This window comes from Muntiacus reevesi, chromosome 4 (genome assembly GCF_963930625.1).
Source record: "Muntiacus reevesi chromosome 4, mMunRee1.1, whole genome shotgun sequence".
Taxonomy (NCBI): domain Eukaryota; kingdom Metazoa; phylum Chordata; class Mammalia; order Artiodactyla; family Cervidae; genus Muntiacus; species Muntiacus reevesi.
In genome coordinates, this window is record NC_089252.1 from 47949321 (window position 1) to 47966748 (window position 17428).

General features: G+C 47.5%; 1 protein-coding gene across 5 annotated transcripts in view; it reads right to left on the bottom strand.

The window, feature by feature from the left end:
* Positions 1-853: 853 nt before the first annotated feature.
* MRO (maestro) overlaps positions 854-17428 on the bottom strand; it is a 38961-nt gene continuing 22386 nt past the window's right edge. For 2 of the 5 annotated variants that reach the window (XM_065935177.1, XM_065935178.1), the window contains 5 exons: positions 10676-10778; positions 9271-9417; positions 8009-8191; positions 4291-4446; positions 854-2656 (listed from right to left, as the gene is read on the bottom strand). In XM_065935177.1, coding sequence (XP_065791249.1) covers positions 2450-2656; positions 4291-4446; positions 8009-8191; positions 9271-9417; positions 10676-10774 — 792 coding nt within the window. In that variant the 5' untranslated portion in view covers positions 10775-10778 and the 3' untranslated portion in view covers positions 854-2449. The remainder of the gene's footprint in view (positions 2657-4290; positions 4447-8008; positions 8192-9270; positions 9418-10675; positions 10779-17428) is intronic. The other 3 variants (XM_065935179.1, XM_065935182.1, XM_065935180.1) reach the window with 3 other exon arrangements.

The following is a 17428-nucleotide window of genomic DNA, read 5'->3' on the forward strand; positions in this document are numbered from 1 at the left end:
TGCCTCCGGGTGTGGAGCCTGCCTGCCCGCCTCCACCCCCACCTGTTTGAACGCGGTCATTTCTCATGCAGTCACTGATCACTGACTAGAACCGCAGTGGTTCTGAACCAACCTCGCAGCTTAGTTTTGAACAGGCCACCATCTGAGAAGGAAGAGGGCTCGGCTCAGAATCATCTTGCCTGCTCAGTCCCGCGTCTGGATGACTCCCTAGAGCCCCTGCTGTCTACTACCCAAGCGTCAAGACAGGAAGCAAGCCAGCCCACTCACGCCTGGCTCCAGCCGTCCCTTCTGCCCCCTCCCACAACCTGTCTCTCCCAGGACACGCCTCACCCCCTCGTCTGCGTTATGCGGTCCCGTCTTTGGAGAGAGAGGACAGAAAACTGAGCTCCTGGTGCTCAGACTGACATCACGATCCCTCTGTAGCATCTGTGACCTTCTTGTGTTTTCCATTTTCAAGGCTGGACATAGTTGGTCCAGGTATGACCCAAATGCCAAGATGAGCAGTATTACCAGGATTTCCAGGAGAAGATTGAGAAGACATCTGGCTGGAGGGAACGTGGGAGGGACTGTGAGATTTTCCTTTTTATAAGATTTATAAGACTTTTTCCTTCTTATAAATTTATAAGATTTTTTACAAAAGGGACTGTGAAACTTAACTCATTATAAGACTAATGTGACCCCACTTATAACTAGGATTGATCACCAAAAAACTGACACAGTAGCCAAGAGATGATTAATAAAAATGTATCATCAGTACACATAAAAGCAAAAGTTAACTGAGTCAAACAGAAGAGCAGCAGTGGTGGTTTTTTTAAATTAGTTTTATTTTTCTACATTTCTAACCATCCATCAGTTATTCCATAACAAGGCAGTGTGCTGACTGAATGTAGGCTCCTGTAGTCAGGATTTGAATTCCAGTTCGATTAATTACTGGGAAGTCTTGGGCAAGTTAATTTCCCTGTGCCCTGGTTTTCTTGGGCTTCCTTGGTGGCTCAGATGGTAAAGAATCCCCCTGCAATGCGGGAGACCTGGGTTTGGTCCCCAGGTGGGGAAGATCTCCTAGAGAAGGGAATGGCTACCCACTCCAGTATTCTGGCCTGGAGAATTCCATGGACAGAGGAGCCTGGCAGGCTATAGTCCACAGGGTTGCAAAGAGTCAGACATGACTGAGTGACTTTCACTTTAGTTTTCTCACCTATAAAATGAGGGTACTAATAGTACCTTTCTCACGGCTTGTTGTGAATATTAAATAATACTTGCAAAGTGCTTAGAGAGTGCCCAGTGAACTATAAACATGCTCAATACACATTATTCATTATTAGTATTCCACATATTACCATTAGCTCAAGGTTTTTCAACACATGCTTCATTGATTTTTTTCCTCTTTATTAACTCTTGTTTGGAATGATCTTGGAGATACTGACTGTCGATGACGATGAACTAGAAATTGCCCTTCACGATAACTTCTTGGTACCTTGGCCAACTTTAAATAGGTCTCGCCAGAAAAAGGTATTAATAGCAAATGGCAAAGGATCAATAGCAAATTAAAAAAAACACTTCAGGTAATATTCTCCTAAGCCTTAAAAATTAAAAAGAAAAGTTGGCGACAGAGATATCCTTAAGAAGAAAAATGCTGAGAAAAAAGCAGTGAATCCACATATACTTTAAATGCTTTAAAGAAAGGACGCACCTTGTCATCAAACTTGTGTGGAAGAAAATGAGACATAAGCTATTTAGAATTTAGTTTCGATGCAACTATATAATTCCATGGTCTTAAGTTTGCCATCAATTGCTCTCCCAACATTCCATTTTCTATCACAATCACCAGAGGCAACAGAGCATCCAAAGTGTTAAAAGAGGGGAAATATCAGCCCCCAGCCATGCGCTCACTGGACCCACCTCCCTGCCGCTCTGTGTTTACAGGATTTTATTTGCATAGAAGAACTGCAGGAGCTCGGGATGGTAGTGGCTCTGAAAGAAATTGGCAAAGGGACACGTGAGGGAAGGATCCGGCAAACCTCCTCGACTCTAGAATGAGTTGATGGTCATCAAAGGCTGAGCTTGAGGATAAACAACTTTCAGGTTCTCAGAGGAGGAGGAATCATCACTTGCATTCACCCACAGATCTAAGACAGGTGGTGCTAGTGGTAAAGAACCCGCCTGCTACTGCAGGAGACATAACGCAGGTTCCATTCCTGGGTCAGGAAGATCCCCTGGAGGAGGGCATGGCAACCCACTCCAGTATTCTTGCCTGGAGGATCCCATGGACAGAGGAGCCTGGCGGGCTACAGTCCATGGGGTTGGACACAACTTAAGCGACCTAATACACACACACACACAGATCTAAACAGGAACTGCCCATGTATTTTGTGCACCGTCCTCTGGGCGTTTCACCATTTGCATTGCGTTGTGGGTCAATTACAGTTGAAACATTCTCGGCCTGAGCTGTTTATGGGGGTGACTCCCTGGCGTGCCGACCACCTTCCGCCTTAACGCGGCGCCGGCTGCGCAAGGATTGGAGGAACGTCTCCTGCCCTCGCTCACTCACCAGCTGCCGGCAGAGTTTCGGGTTCCTTTGATCCTCCTCACTCTGGAAGCTGTAGTCCTTGCTTTGTCTTAGATACGGAGAACAGGCTCGAAAAGTTGTTTTGCAGGCCTGAGAGAAATAATATTACCACGTTATGGTCAAAAACATGAGAGTTTTATAATCCAAGGAGGAGGAAGGAATGCACCAATCTGTGGTCTGGGGACCACTGGGTGTGTGAAAGTCACTCGCAGGAAGTTTGAAGATTTGAATCTTAAAGGATTTATGCTTATGTTTTTTATTTTATTTTTTCAGACTTTAAGGTTTTTATTTTGTATTGGGGTATAACTGATGAACAGTGTTGTGATAGTTTCAGGTGCGTGGAGAAGGGACTCAGCCATTCGTATACATGTACGCATTCTCCCCCAAATTCCTCCCATCCAGGTTGGCACATAACTTTGAGAGGATTTATGCTTATGCAACGACCATGTCTATAACTTCGGACTGGTGGGGAGGGCAAAGCTAGAGTTTACCACAAAAGTGGTGGACTGCTCTATTTAAATGGATAACCAACAAGGACCTACTGTACAGCACATGGAACTCTGCTCAGTGTTACGGGGCAGCCTGGATGGGAGGGGAGTTTGGGGGAGAATGGATGCATGTGTATGTATGGCTGAGTCCCTCCACTATTCACCTGAAACTGTCACAACACTGTTAACTGGTGATACCCTAACACAAAATTAAAAGTTTAAAAAAAAAAACTATTTTAAAAAGTCATCCTAGATTCATAAATTCAATTTCAATCTCAGTCTCTCTCTCTCCCTCTCCTTCCTTCATGCACCACCTTAAAGAAGATCAGTGATTTAGTGGAACGCTTTGCTGGGCTTCCCTGATAGCTCAGGTGGTAAAGAATCCACCTGCAGTGCGGGAGACCAGGGCTCGATCCCTGGGTTGGAAGGCCTCCTGGAGAAGGGAATGGCTACCCACTCCAGTATTCTGGCCTGGAGAATTCCATGGACTCTGTAGTCCCTGGGGTCTGACAAGGAGTCAGACACGACTGAGCGACTTTCACTTTCACTTGCTCCTGATGGTTTTGAAACTCTCACCTGCTCTAAAGCAGCTCTGAGGCCCAGCCAATCCCATTAGGACACATTTTCTCCAAGAATGAAACAAAAGTTTTGTGGCTCAGACAGTAAAGAATCAGCCTGCAATGCAGGAGACTCGGGTTCAATCCCTGGGTCAGGGAGATCTCCTGGAGAAGGGAATGGCAACCCACTCCAGTATTCTTGCCTGGAGAATCTCATGGACAGAGGAGCCTGGTGGGTTACAGTCCATGGAGTCACAAAGAGTCACACACAACTGAGCCATTAACACACTTCTCACTTTTCATAGGAAGCTAAGAAGCCAAATCTGAAACAGGTGTGATGACAAAAGCTAGCTGGGAGAGAACGAATCTCCTCTGAGAGGAGCTGCTGCCCCAGAGAGTCAGCCAGCACCTCCCTGCCCCCTCTCCATCAGCCTGACTGTGTCTGGCATTGACAGGGGCCGGGACCAGGGAGGCAGGGCAGGAGCAGATGGAAAAGAACACCCCTGCTCAGAGAGGAATCAATCAGCCATCAGAGAGGCACTTTCTCCAGGACTCACACGGATGCTCCTCTGAGCGTCCACGACGGAACTGGCATCCCGACTCAGCAGGGCTGCCTCCCCGCTACCTCCGCAAATGGTGCCACGGTTCCAGGCAGTTGCCCGGAGAGGCTCAGACTTACCGTGGCCACCTGGGGATTCCTGTCCTGTAAGTGGGTCAGGAGGGAGTCCTGAGTCTGCTTCACCTGACGGGTGAAGAACCTCTTCCACTTCCGTCCAGCAAGGGCAGCCAGTTGCCCAAACAAGACAAAGGCCGAGTATCTCAGGCTGTCATTCTCCTGCGGGTCCCCCGTGAACAGAACAACAAGCCCCGGTCAGTACCACAAAGAGCTGCATCACGGGACCGTGAGGCCCTATTCTCTGCACGTTCCAGGTGGGCCCTGACCTCCCATCTCAGCACTCGGCCGGCTGGGCCGGGGGATGGAGACCCCCTGAGTCTGCGCTGAGGCTCTCCTCCAGCAGACTCGGGGTTAGACGCGGGCATCCCTGTGGCTACTCCCAGCTCCCCAGAAGTTTTCTTCATTATTTAACGTTTTGGAGATTGACGATGTTTATAGGGTTTGAAATTCAAAATAACCAAGTATTATGGGCTTCCCTGGTGGCTCAGATGGTAAAGAATCTGCCTGCAATGCAGGAGACCCAGGTTTGATCAATTCAAAATAAACCAAAAAGGTTTATAAAAAAGCAAAAAGTACGTCGTCTCCTTCCTACACTTCTCCACCTGCCACCAAAGTTCCCTCTGCACGAAGTCATATATTTTGTATGCAGCCCTCTGGAAAATTAAGAAGGAAAAAATAAAATATATATTATTATATAGCCCTTTCCCACATTTTTACACAAATGGACATGGACCATTTCACTGTTAGGCACCTTGATTTTTTCATCAATCTTTCTGGGAGCTCTTTTCCATGTCAATCCAAAATGAGGGTTTTTTTGGGGGGTGGAGGGGTGCTGTGTCATATGACCCACTCCCTGTTAATACTCCCAGCTTTTTTGCCAGGCCATCTCTCTTTACTTTGGTCTGCATTCTCCCACATGCAGCAGAAGCCATTGTTTCTTTCCTGACATTCTGCCAGCTCTCCAGCTCTGGATCTGATTGCCTGGTGTGTCCCTGACTGCAGGTCAGCAGCTTCAGTCCTTTCTCCATCTCCCCAGGGAGCTGTCTGGTCCAAGCATTTCCCTGCCCAGGTGAGGAGACAGCAGGGATTTGCCCAGAGTCACAGGATGAGGGAACAGAGAACCAGAGTGGTAATCCAGTCTCCTGACTCATGGTGAAGGAATAAATCAATGCTTCCTGATCCTCACCAGCTCCAGGTGAACCAGAGGGAACCGGACTGGGACAGGCCTCCTCACCTAGAACTGGGGGGCCACAGACGTTCAGCAAGACTGGACACCACTGATCTCTTGTGAAACAATGTTTAGCACATGTGACACAGACAGAAATTGCTTCAGTGTTGCACTTTCTCCACTGTTCTACCAGTGTGTGTGTTTAATTCAATTCAGCTGGTGCTCATTGAGTCCTGAGTCTACCTGAAGCACTGCCCTAATGCTATGAGATGTAAGGCGGTGTCTGTCCCCCCGGGAGTCTGACAGTCATCTGACGGGGACACAGCACAGGCAGGCCGGGAAGGATGCTCTGACAGAGTTACAAACCAGAGCTCCCCACGAGTATCCCCAGGTTTCACCACAACAAGGGCTCTCTGATCAAAAATCACAGTCTACCAGGCTTTAAAAAATGATTGCATGGGAAAATGGGTTACCTCTTTACTCCTTAAAGCCAGGCCTGGGGTAAGTTCCTTGACCCCCGCAGCCTGAGTTTCCTCAGTCGCAAGGTGGAGCTGATAAAAAGAGCTCATACTCCCTTAACCAAGAAACGTGGGGCCAGAAACTTCTTGGAATTCCATTTTTCGCCTCTCAGATTCAGTGTCCGTAAGCGCTTATTTTATGTATTACACAACACTCCCACGGGAGGGTCTGCAGCAGTACCCCCGAAGCAAATGCGCTTGGAAAGGGGGCTGAGGAGTTTCCCCTGAGGCCCTCGAAGTCTCCGTCCTCCCCGGCTCCTCCTCCTCGAAGTCCTCGCTCGTCCTCCCCAGCTCCTCTTCCTGCGCCCCCCGCACTCACGACCTTAACGCCTAACTGCTCCCCCTCCTCTGGAGGAAATCCAGTTTGCCGGAACCTTGGTTGCTGATGTGCACAAAGAATCCTCCCTCTTTCAAGACCCATCTTTGCCCACCGCGTACACACACATAGGATTCCATCACCCCTGCCCACCCCACCCAGGAGGGTTCACTGTAATGGAGCCCTGCGTATATATACACTGATGACATTGACGCTCACATGTGCTCAATGACATTCCTGAGACTTGATAAATTAGGATCGATGCCCCGATCCCCTATTTAAAATATCCCCTATTTAAAATATCCCTCCCTTCTTCCCTAAGGCTGAACACTCCTTTCAGGGACTCTCATGCCTGGAATTCTAGAACAAAGGCTTATGCTGTGCCTCCCCCACCCACCCCTCAAGATCCATGGCAAACAAGCCCTGGCGATTAAGATGGCACCTCCAGGGAGACTTAGAGACACCTCCCTGGAGATACCTGCTTAATATTCCAGGGAGGTGGAGCGGAGACCTCCCTCCCCACCCCAGAGAGCCCTGGTTCACATCCCAGAACACAGGCCTCTCTCTGTCTCCCTGAGCAGGAGGGGAGGCAAATGTCCCAGCAGCTGCTCATAAGCTTCAAGCCACACACTTGGCGGGTTTCTCTTCCTCCCGTGGGGTGCAGTCACCCGGCTCTCACAGAGCTACTCCTGGGGAATCAGGTGTGCGTAACTCATGCAAGATGCTCTGTGAGTAAATGCAAGGTCTGTTCCCTGTCTACAGGTCTTGCCTTTCTCTGTGTGTGTGTGTGTGTGTGTGTAAAAATCAATTTTAAAAATTAAAACAATAAAATAAATAGATAAGCAACAAGGATATATTGTACTAAGAATTACAACCATTATCTTGTAACAACTTTTAATGGAGTGTAAACTGTAAAAATACTGAATCACTATGCTGTGTGCCTGAAGCTAGTATTGTAAATCAACTACACATCAATAAAAACAGAATTCAATTTAAAAAAGCTTTTTTAAAAAACAGGAAAAAAAAAAAAGTGCAGGCCCTGAGCAGAGGGCCTAGTTTCATACCCACTGACTCGCTCCATGATCCCTGGGCAAGTTGTCTAACCTTTCGGGGCCTTGGGCTCCTCCTCTATAAAGTGAAGGTAACAGCGCCTGCCTCACCGGGCTATCGTGAAAATGAGACGACCCATGCTCACTGCCTGGCAACACGCCTGCACACAGTAGGAGGTCACTAAACAGCAGCGACTCTGATCATCACGTTTGTAAGAAACCGTTGAACGCACGTGGGCGTCATCACCGTTAAGGGTGTATACACTCACGGATCTATTACGACGAGCACTCCTCGAGGGGTGGTGATGGAATCCTGCTTATCCTTACATGTCTTCCCTAACCCCCAGCACAGTACCAGTCTCTCAACAAGAAAGTTGGAAGTGAAAGCCGCTCAGTCAAGTCTGACTCTTTGCAATCCCATGGACTATACAGCCCATGGAATTCTCCAGGCCAGAATACTGGAGTGGGTAGTCTTTCCCTTCTCCAGGGGATCTTCCCAACCCAGGGATCGAACCCAGGCCTCCCACATGACAGGCAGATTCTTCACCAGCTGAGCCACAATTTCTTAATAACTAGTGAATAACAGAGGCCTTGTTTCCTCAGCAACGCATCACCGGGGGCTCACATGTGACTTTAGGAACCTGGAATCTTCCCCTGTCATCTCACTTACATCATCGAGCAGAGTCCGGGTCTGGAGGGTGATGTCTATGAAGAAGGAGCCCAGCGCTTTCCCCTGCATCTTGCCCAGGATGATGGTCAGGGTCTTCATGCTTTCATGGATGACCTCAGAGCTCACTGGGTCATACAGACCGTGCACCAGCAGGTCTAGGATAATCTTCTTATACTTTCTCACCTGTTAGCAAGGTTTGGAAAGCATTAGCAGCACAGCAATCACTCCGCATGGCTTGGAAAGCAACTCCACTTCTAATCATCCAAGTCCAACCTGGGACTTGGACTAAGAGGTCGTGGCTTTCTTCAGCACAGGATGCAATAACTCTCAGCAAGATAACAAAAGCTTTCAATAATCTGACCCAAGAGCCCAGTTCGGCCTTGGAAGAATGGAAAGAGCAGTCTGGAGCCTGGCCCTGTGGGTGGGTGAGGCTGGGGAGGGCACGTAACGGAGGGTGGTGGGCTGGGTGACCTAGGGACCGATGGCCTATCGGGCACTTTGACAGGGGATGAGATGAAATAGCACTGAAGTTGGCAGATGCTGAAGGAAGAAGTGGGGAAAACATCTTTCCCTAAACAAACATACATTCTTAGAAAAATTAAATTCTTTTACTAAACATAAATTCTTAGAAAAATTAAGTTCACCAGAGGGTGATGTCCAGCTGTGTGTTAACCTTGCCTGCGGTTCTGTATCCCAAGGCTGATGATACTGAGGAATCATGACCCTGAGCTGACCCCAACGGAGTCACATGAGCCTCTGGACAGTCTCCTGCCCTTGAGGATGGGAGGAGCCAGTGACTCTGAGAGCTTCTGACCTCTCAAACGTCACGGTGGTGATGGATGTCGTTCCACGGTTCCCTTAGATCCCAAGGCAGACAGGACGGGGAGACACTCTCCTGCTGACCATGAAGAACTAAGCTGCCATGCTGTGTAAGGGCAGCCTCTGGGAGCCGAGGACGGCCAGTCAGCAAGGAAAGAGGGACCTTAGTTCTACAACCGGAAAGAACTCAATTCTTCCAACAGCTCCCAAAGCTTGGAAGATGACCTTGAACTTCAGAAAAGAATGCAATCTGGCCCACACCTTGATGGCAGCCTTGCAGGCCCCTGGGCAGAGGACCCAGCTGGACTGTACCTGGACTCCTGACCCAAGAAAATGGCAAGATATGAATGCCAGGCCATGGAGATCCATTACACAGCAGTGGACCCCCAGTCCTGGGGACTCCAGGCCACGAGGGCTGGCCGAGCGCCCCCTGCCCTTCCTACCTTGTCCGGGGTCTCACAGGCCATGGTTCCCAGGCCTCTCATCACCATATGACGCTTTTTAACACTGGGGTCCCGGGCTGTCTCTGCCAAGGTGAAAAACACATTCTTCAGAGGTTCCTGCTTCTGAAGCCTCAGATTCCAAGAGACCTAGGTGGTGGGTCAAAAATATATTGATTTGGAAGTGTTCAGAGTGACATCACCAACCCTAATCCCTCCCTGTAAGAAAAACCTGTTTTGCTGCTTGATTTTACTCCTTCTTTCTCCACCTAAAGACACCTGGTTTTTGTTGGGAATATATTGTTTAATCTATGTATTGGAGGAAAGACTGGAGGAAGAGAAAAGGGGGTGGAGAAAAATGATGCAGAGCTTATGTTGAGGTAGGTTTGGGGGGATTACAGAGAGGGGTGTCTGGGCAGCTGTGGATGTGACAGAGCTGACACAACGGAGCTTTAGAAGTGTTCATGTGATCTGAGAAGCCCAATCTCTTTAATAGGACAGGGGAAGCTGTGTTCCCCAAGTCCCAAAAAAGGGTTTCCTTGACCTTCTTTCTCCCATGGCTCTTCCTTGTTTTTCTGCTCCACCTTGTAGCTAAACCTTGAAAAACGAGTCTATACTCACTTTCTCCAGCTCCTCTTCTCCATTCTTTCTTGAACCTTCACCCATCGGGCTGATGGCACTCATACCCCTCCCCCCACTCTCTGTCCCCAGTAGGACTAAATCCCAGGGTCAATTCTCAGTGCTCATTTCACTCTACCTCTCAAGAGCCTTTGACACAATTAGCAAAGCACATCGACAAGCATTTCAGGGCACCTGAAACCTGTCCTACCCCAGAATGCGAGCATCTGAGCAATGAAGATTAGGAAAAGAAATGCACAAATAATGCATATTGGGAAGCACTATGTGGCTGATGCAGAAATCTGGACTTCAAGGTCTAAACTCTAACTGTAGGGCAAGAGACGGAATATTAGAGATTTGAGCCCTGATACCAAGAAGGGCGTGTTGTCCTGGGCATCACAGAACACGGCAACGTGTTGGAGTCAGAACCAAGACAATGCAAGACTCAGGCAAGATCCAGGCAAAGATCCTAATCATCCTTAGTAGAGGGTGTGGGATGGGGCTGGAGATGAGACCCACAGCCCTATTTGGTGTTTGTGTGATTACCAAGGCTCACCAGTATTTCTGAATATTCATTGCAGTTCATTCTATATTATTATCATTAAGTTCACAGCAAGCTAAATTCTTCCTAACTTGTTATCCTATAAACAATTCATTCGTGTTAAGAGCTGCCATCAAACTTTTTTCAGAAGAGGCACCTCAGTAGAAGGAATGGAAAGAGCCCGCAAGCACACGTATCCCAAAGTGGCTGCTGAGACAGGCCATTTGTTCACAATAATTTGTCTCAGACCTTGGAAAAGAAAGACATCACTGACGTGCTTTTCTTCTTGGGCTGGGTGGTGGGGCTGGAAAGGGGCTGGCCCAGCATTCTTCCCGGTGTTTGGTCCATGGAACTAAAAAAAGAACAAATCATCATATGAGCCACAGACACTCAAAGCCCAGTGCCAGGTGCTTCTTTACAGAAGAAGCATCCTGGAGGTCTGTCCTGGGGAAGCTGTCACCAAGAAGATGGACCAGTCACATCAGAAGATAAAGAGCAATATCGGCATCACAAATCATCAGGGAAACACAGATCAAAACCACGGTGACATACCAACTCTGGGAGTGCACCCTCGGTCAAAGCCTGCAGTGGGTTAGGGCTTATTCCTTAAAGAACCAGGTGCTAAGCCAAGCTCTTTGTTCTTCTTTGTTTCTATACAGCTTGCAATTTTACCACGTGTGTATATTATTTAAAATATATCGAGTTGGCCAAAAACCCAAACGAACCTTTTGGCCAACTCAATACATTATAAATAAAGATAGCTTGCAAAGTGATTCTGATCTGCAACCTGGTTTGAGACCCACTGGTGTAAACCAGTGCTTCTCAGACGTGAGTTATCAGACATGAGTTATCAGAGGAACTTGTTAAAATGCGGATTCAGACTCAGTGGGTCTGGGGTGGGGTTTCCTGCCTTTCTTATAAGCTCCCAGGTAACATCAAGGCTGCCAATCCCGAGTACCACGCTTTGAGAGCAAGGATGCAAAGTTGGAAGCTACAGGAGATAAGAAAAGGCTATGTGCTAGAAGTGCTGGTAGAGACGTCCCACTGCATGCAAGAGAGCTTTAAAGGAAAGGCTGAAGCATACTGCACGCATCGAGATTCCAGTGGGATTCCATGTAGTATGTTTCATAGGAGAGGTAATAATAACAATTAAAACAGGAAAGTGGTAAAAGATAAGGCATCAGGAAGTAGTTTAAGGCCAGCCGTGAAGGACTGACTGGAGAGTTTATAGTTTTAATTGTACTATTAAGTTAAATTTGATTAGTTTAATTATGTAATTAAATTTAATTTAGTTATAATTTGTATATGAGTGAACCATTGATTTCTTTTTAGATGAAATCCATGTAACATACAATTAACTATTTTAATAACGTTGTGCAACCACCAACTTTATCAGGTCCTAAAACGTTTTCATCAAAGAAAATCCCATACCCATTAAGAAATCACCATTTTACCCTCCCCGCCCAGTCCTGGCAACCATTAATTGGATTTCTGTCTCTACGAATTTACCTAATTCTGGATATTTAATATAAATGGAATCAAACAATACTATGGCCTTTTGGGTCTGGCTTCTTTCCCTTGGCATGATGTTTTTGAGGTTTATCCACGTTGTCACACATACTGGTACTTTATTCCTGTTCATGTCTAGGTAATATTTCATGGTATGGAAAGGCCACATTTCATCTTTTGATGGACACTGGGTTGTTTTCACCTTCTGGGTACTTCGAATAGCACTTCTATGAACAATGGTGTACAAGTGTTTGAGCGTTTGCTTTCAATTCTTGGTATATACCCAGGAGTGGAATTGCTGAGTCATATGTGATTCTATATGGGCTTCCCTCGTAGCTCAGTCGGTAAAGAATCTACCAGCAATGTAGGAGACTTGGGTTTGACTCCTGGGTTGGGGAGATCCCCCAGAGAAGGAAATGGCAACCCACTCCAGTATTCTTGCCTGGAGAATCCCATGGACAGAAGAGGCTGGCGGGCTACAGTCCATGGGGGTCACAAGAGTTAGACATGACTTAGCGACTAAGCCATCACCAAGGTGAGTCTATGTTTAACTTTTGGAGGAACTGCCAAACTGTTTTCCACAGTGGCTATAATGTGCAAGAGTTCCAATCTTCCCACATCACCAAAAGCTTAGTTTCCAGTTTTTAAAAATTTTTATTACATTCATCCTAGTTGGTGTGAAGTGGTTAGCCCTTCTGGGTTTGATTAGCACTTTTTAAATGACTACTGGCATCTTTTAGTATGTTTGTCTGTAGTTTGCATACCTTTATCAAAGAAATGTCTATTAAAATCCTTTGCCTATTTTTTAATTGAGTTGGTCTACCTTTTTGTTCTTTAGTTGTAGAGGTCTTTACATATTCTGGATGTGTGCATGCGTGTGCCTAGTGGCTCAATGGTGTCCGGCTCTTCGTGACCCCAGGGACTGTAGCCTGCCAGGCCCTCTGTCCATGGGGATTCTCCAGACAAGGAAAGTGGAGTGAGTTGCCAAGTCCTCCTTGGATCTTTGCAACCCAGGGATTGAACTTGGGTCTCCCACATTGCAGGTGGATTCTTTACCATCTGAGCCACCAGGGAAGCCCCATACTCTGGATACTAGACCCTTATCAAGGGTTTCCCAGGTGGTGTAGTGGTAAAGAACCCGCCTGCCAAAGTAGGAGACCTAAGAAACCTGGGTTCGATCCCTGGGTTGGGAAGATCCTCTAGTGGAGGGCATGGCAACCCCCTCCAGTATTCTTGCTTGGAGAATCCCATGGACAGAGAAGCCTGGTGGGTACAGTCCACGGGGTCACAGAGTCACACACGACTGATGCGACTTAGCACAGCGAAGACCCTTATTGGACATTTGATTCACAAATACTTTTTCCATTCAGTACATTGTCTTTTTATTTTTTTGATAATGTTTTTATGCACAATAGTTTTTAGTTTTAACCAAGTCTATCCATTTTTATTGTCATTGTTGTTCAGGCTTTCAAGTGTTATATCTAAGAATTCACTACCAAATCCAGTCACAAATATTTACCCCTATGCTTTCTAAGATTTTTATGGTTTTAACTCTTAGACTGTTCATCCATTTTGAGTCAGTTTTTGTGTATAGTGTGCAGTTGGGGTTCAGCTTCGTCAAAACCATTAAGCTTTGTTTTGGTTTTTAAAAAAAATTATAGTAGAATTGACAGGCATGTAGCTAGAGTGGTTCTCAACCCTGCTCATGTTGGAATCACCTAAGGAACTTTGAAACAATTAATGCCCTGTCTACACCCAGCGGAGAAGGCAATGGTACCCCACTCCAGTGCTCTTGCCTGGAAAATCCCATGGACGGAGGAGCCTAGTAGGCTGCAGTCCATGGGGTCGCTAAGAGTCGGACACGACTGAGTGACTTCATTTTCACTTTTCACTTTCATGCACTGGAGAAGGAAATGGCAACCCACTCCAGTGTTCTTGCCTGGAGAATCCCAGGGATCGGGGAGCCTGGTGGGCTGCCGTCTATGGGGTTGCACAGAATCGGACACGACTGAAGCAACTTAGCAGCAGCAGCAGCAGCAGCTACACCCTAGACCAAGTCTACTATCATCTCTGGAGGTGGGCCTGGGAATGAGTATTTTTAAAAAACTCACCAAGTAATTCCAATATGCAGTTACTGAATAGACTAGTGACCAATCATCTTGTTTTGCCCTGGTGATATTGTGATTTATAAGAAAAAACATATATTTGGTCTTGGCCCCATTCCTGGCACAGAGGTCCTAAAACCCTGGGAATTCCCTAAGTGATTAGAACCATAAAAGCATCTTCTCTTATGCTAATGAGGTGGCCCTAAATCATCTAAAGGTGGGGGCTGGTTGTCAGGGGAACCAATCCAGTGATCAGAGGGCTGGAACTTTCAGTCTCACCACCTCTTCTCCTAGGAGGAGAGGGCTAGAGATTGAGTTCAGTAACCAATGGTGAATGATTTGATCAACCGTGCCTAGGTAAAGAGGCCTCCACAAAACCCCAAAAGGATGGATTGGTGACCACATGGAACTTTAGGGAGGGTTGTGTACTTGGAGATGCCGCAAGCTCCTTTCCCTTTCTCCACGTCTTGCCCTATGCATCTCTTCCATCTGGCTGTTTCTTAGTTATATCCTTTTATAATAAACCCGTGATTCAGGAAGTAAAATGTTCCTCTGAGTTTTATGAGCTGCTCTAGCAAATTAATCGAACCCAAGGGGTGGGCTGTGGGATCCCTCAGTCTACAGCTGGCTGGTCACAAGCGCTGGTGACAACCTGGACTTGGGATTGGCCTCTAAAGTATGGGGACTGAGCCCTTAACCTGTGGGATCTGATGCTATCTCCAAGTAGATAGTGTCTGAGTTGAACTGAACTGAACTAAATGGAAATGAATTGTGGGGCACCCAGTCAGTACCCACCCAGGAACTGGAGAATAGATTGGTGGTGTGCAAAAAAATCACACTGGGGCTTGGCCCTGATGGGTTTCCTGGGACATGGGAGTTTCAGAGCTAAGAGCCGAAAAGTCCTGGGCAAGCCAGGACAAGTTGGCCCTGCTAATTTCGCTAGAGTTCTGAATTTATTTAATGCAGGTGACGGCTAGAACTCAATCCTGTTAAACAGCTGTGCTTCGGAACATTTGACTCTATGACTTGGAGGTACACGGGGATTTGGTTTCTCCATCATCTTTGCCTCCCTACTCCAACCCAAGCTGGTTTCAGTAATGCTCTCTTGTTAGAAGACACTCATGAGACCCATGAAGACACCTCTTCACCCTATAACCCCTGTCTCTATTGCTCCTTCATCCCTGGACAGCACACCTCCCCTCACCACTGCAATGAGGGACCCCAAACCCCCACCCCCCCACCCCCGAACACTGCACTCCCACTAACTAGCAAGATTTTTTTCTTTTTTACGGCAACGTGGCATGTGGGATCTTAGTTTCCTGACCAGGGATCAAACCCACACTGGCTGCATTGGAAGAGTGAAGTCTTAACCACTGGACCAGGGAAGTCCCCTAGCAAGATGGTTTTTGTTTCTTGAATAAAGGTGTTCCCATACACTTCACACTGAGCCAGTGGTTCTCACACCTAAGTGCACATCGGAATCACCTGGAGGACCTGTTAAAACACAGACTCCCAGAGCCCGTCCCCAGGGTTTCTGATTCCATACACCTGAAGCAGGACCCACCATCTGCATTTGTAACCAGCTCTCAAGTGATGCTGGGATGGTCCCAGTCCAGGCACCACCACACTTTGAGATCCAGGGCCTTTAAAACAAACAAACAAACAAAAAACCCCCCACAGTATTACTACGTCATCCCCTTCCAGAATGAAGGGATTTAAAAATTTGCACTGAGGCAAAAAAAAAAAAAAAAAAAATGCTTGGTTGTTCCTTTCTGGGGAATTTCTGGACACAGCCTTTTGTATCAAAGGAACCTGCCACTCCTCAGGCTGAATGCTTTGGATCGGAGCTGACGGGCGCTGAGCCATGGGTATGCAGAGCTTAGAAGAAGAAAGTTCCCTCGAGCTGATGGTCACTCCCCAAGGAGGGCCCAGGCCTCAGTAATAAACAGCTGGTGTCCCTGTTCTGAGGCATAAGAAAATCATGCCTGAAGCTTCTCCCCATCATGCCCGAAGGAAGGAAAGCCAACCTGCTTCCCTGGTCTTCACTATGGCCTCTCTTGCAGGATTGGCACAGCACAGCTTTCACCACCCAGGCCGCTTCCCCAGGCCTCAGAAGGGAAAGGCCTCACCTCTTTCTTAGAAATTTATCTATTTATTTATTTTTGGCTACACTGGGTCTTTGTTGTTGCAGGCAGGTTTTCTCCAGTTGCAGAGCCTACTCTCTAGTTGCGGCTAGCGGGCCCTAGGCTGCATGGGCTTCAGCAGCTTTGATTTCTGGGTTTTAAAGCACAGGATACAAGCACAAAGGTTGTGGCACGCAGGCTTAGTTGCCCCATGGTACGTGGGATCCTCCCGGACCAGGGATCGAACCCGTTTCCCCTGCCCTGGCAGGCAGACTCTTAGCCACCGGACCACAAGGGAAGCCCCAGCCTCGTCATTTCTTAAGAGGCACACCTAACAGAATTTAAGGCCATAGAAGGCTGTCAAGCTGAGCAAAGTATGTGAGGCTGAGCACCCTGCCTGGGGGATTCAGTTGTGTTTAGAAAAACACAGGGCCCACAGCAGCTCACCAACTCCCACCTCCCCAGCAGAAGAGAAACACTGTCATCTTGTTTAATCTCCAGGTGTCAGGGCTCATCTCCACCTTTGGGGTGGAGAAAGCAAAGCATTTCTCACCACCTTGGCTGGGCCTCCTATGTCAGAATGCCCCAGAGTGCTTGTTAGAAGTGCCAGGCCTGCTCCATAATTACGGGATCAGAGTCCCAGGGAGCGGAGGGCCTGATTGCATTTACAAGATGCCCGGTGACGGTCCACACAGCTGGCGTAGAAGAACCTCCGGGATATTCAGGAGGAAATTAACCAACTCCAGAAGTGGCAAACTCCACTCACTTAAGGCTGCACATTGAATTTCTCTTTCAAAATAAAATTAAAATCAGGCCAAGCTGTACAGGCTGTGACTTGGACATACCTCTTGGATACTATTCTTAAAGGTTTGTTTTAAAAAGTGCAACAGACGTAAAAGTTACTTTGGGGCTGCTGAGTTTTGTCTCCCGAGCTTGTGGGCTCTCAAATGCCTCCCTTCACCCACCTGCCTTGCTGCCTGCCTCCCCCCTCCTCCCTGCAAATTCAGCCCTTTCAACCCAAACCAATCAAACAACAGGATCAGCTCCACCTGCTGCAAGACAGAATCTCCAAGAGGAATGTTATAAACAACCTGTGAAGAAACAGAGTGTGTGGATTTGAAGACTTAGGTGTTCACGCATGCACGCATGCTAAATCGCTTCAGTCGTGTCCAACTCTGTGTGGCCCCAGGGACAGCAGCCCACCAGGCTCCTCTGTCCACGGGATTCTCCAGGCAAGAATACTGGAGTGTGGGTTGCCATTTCCT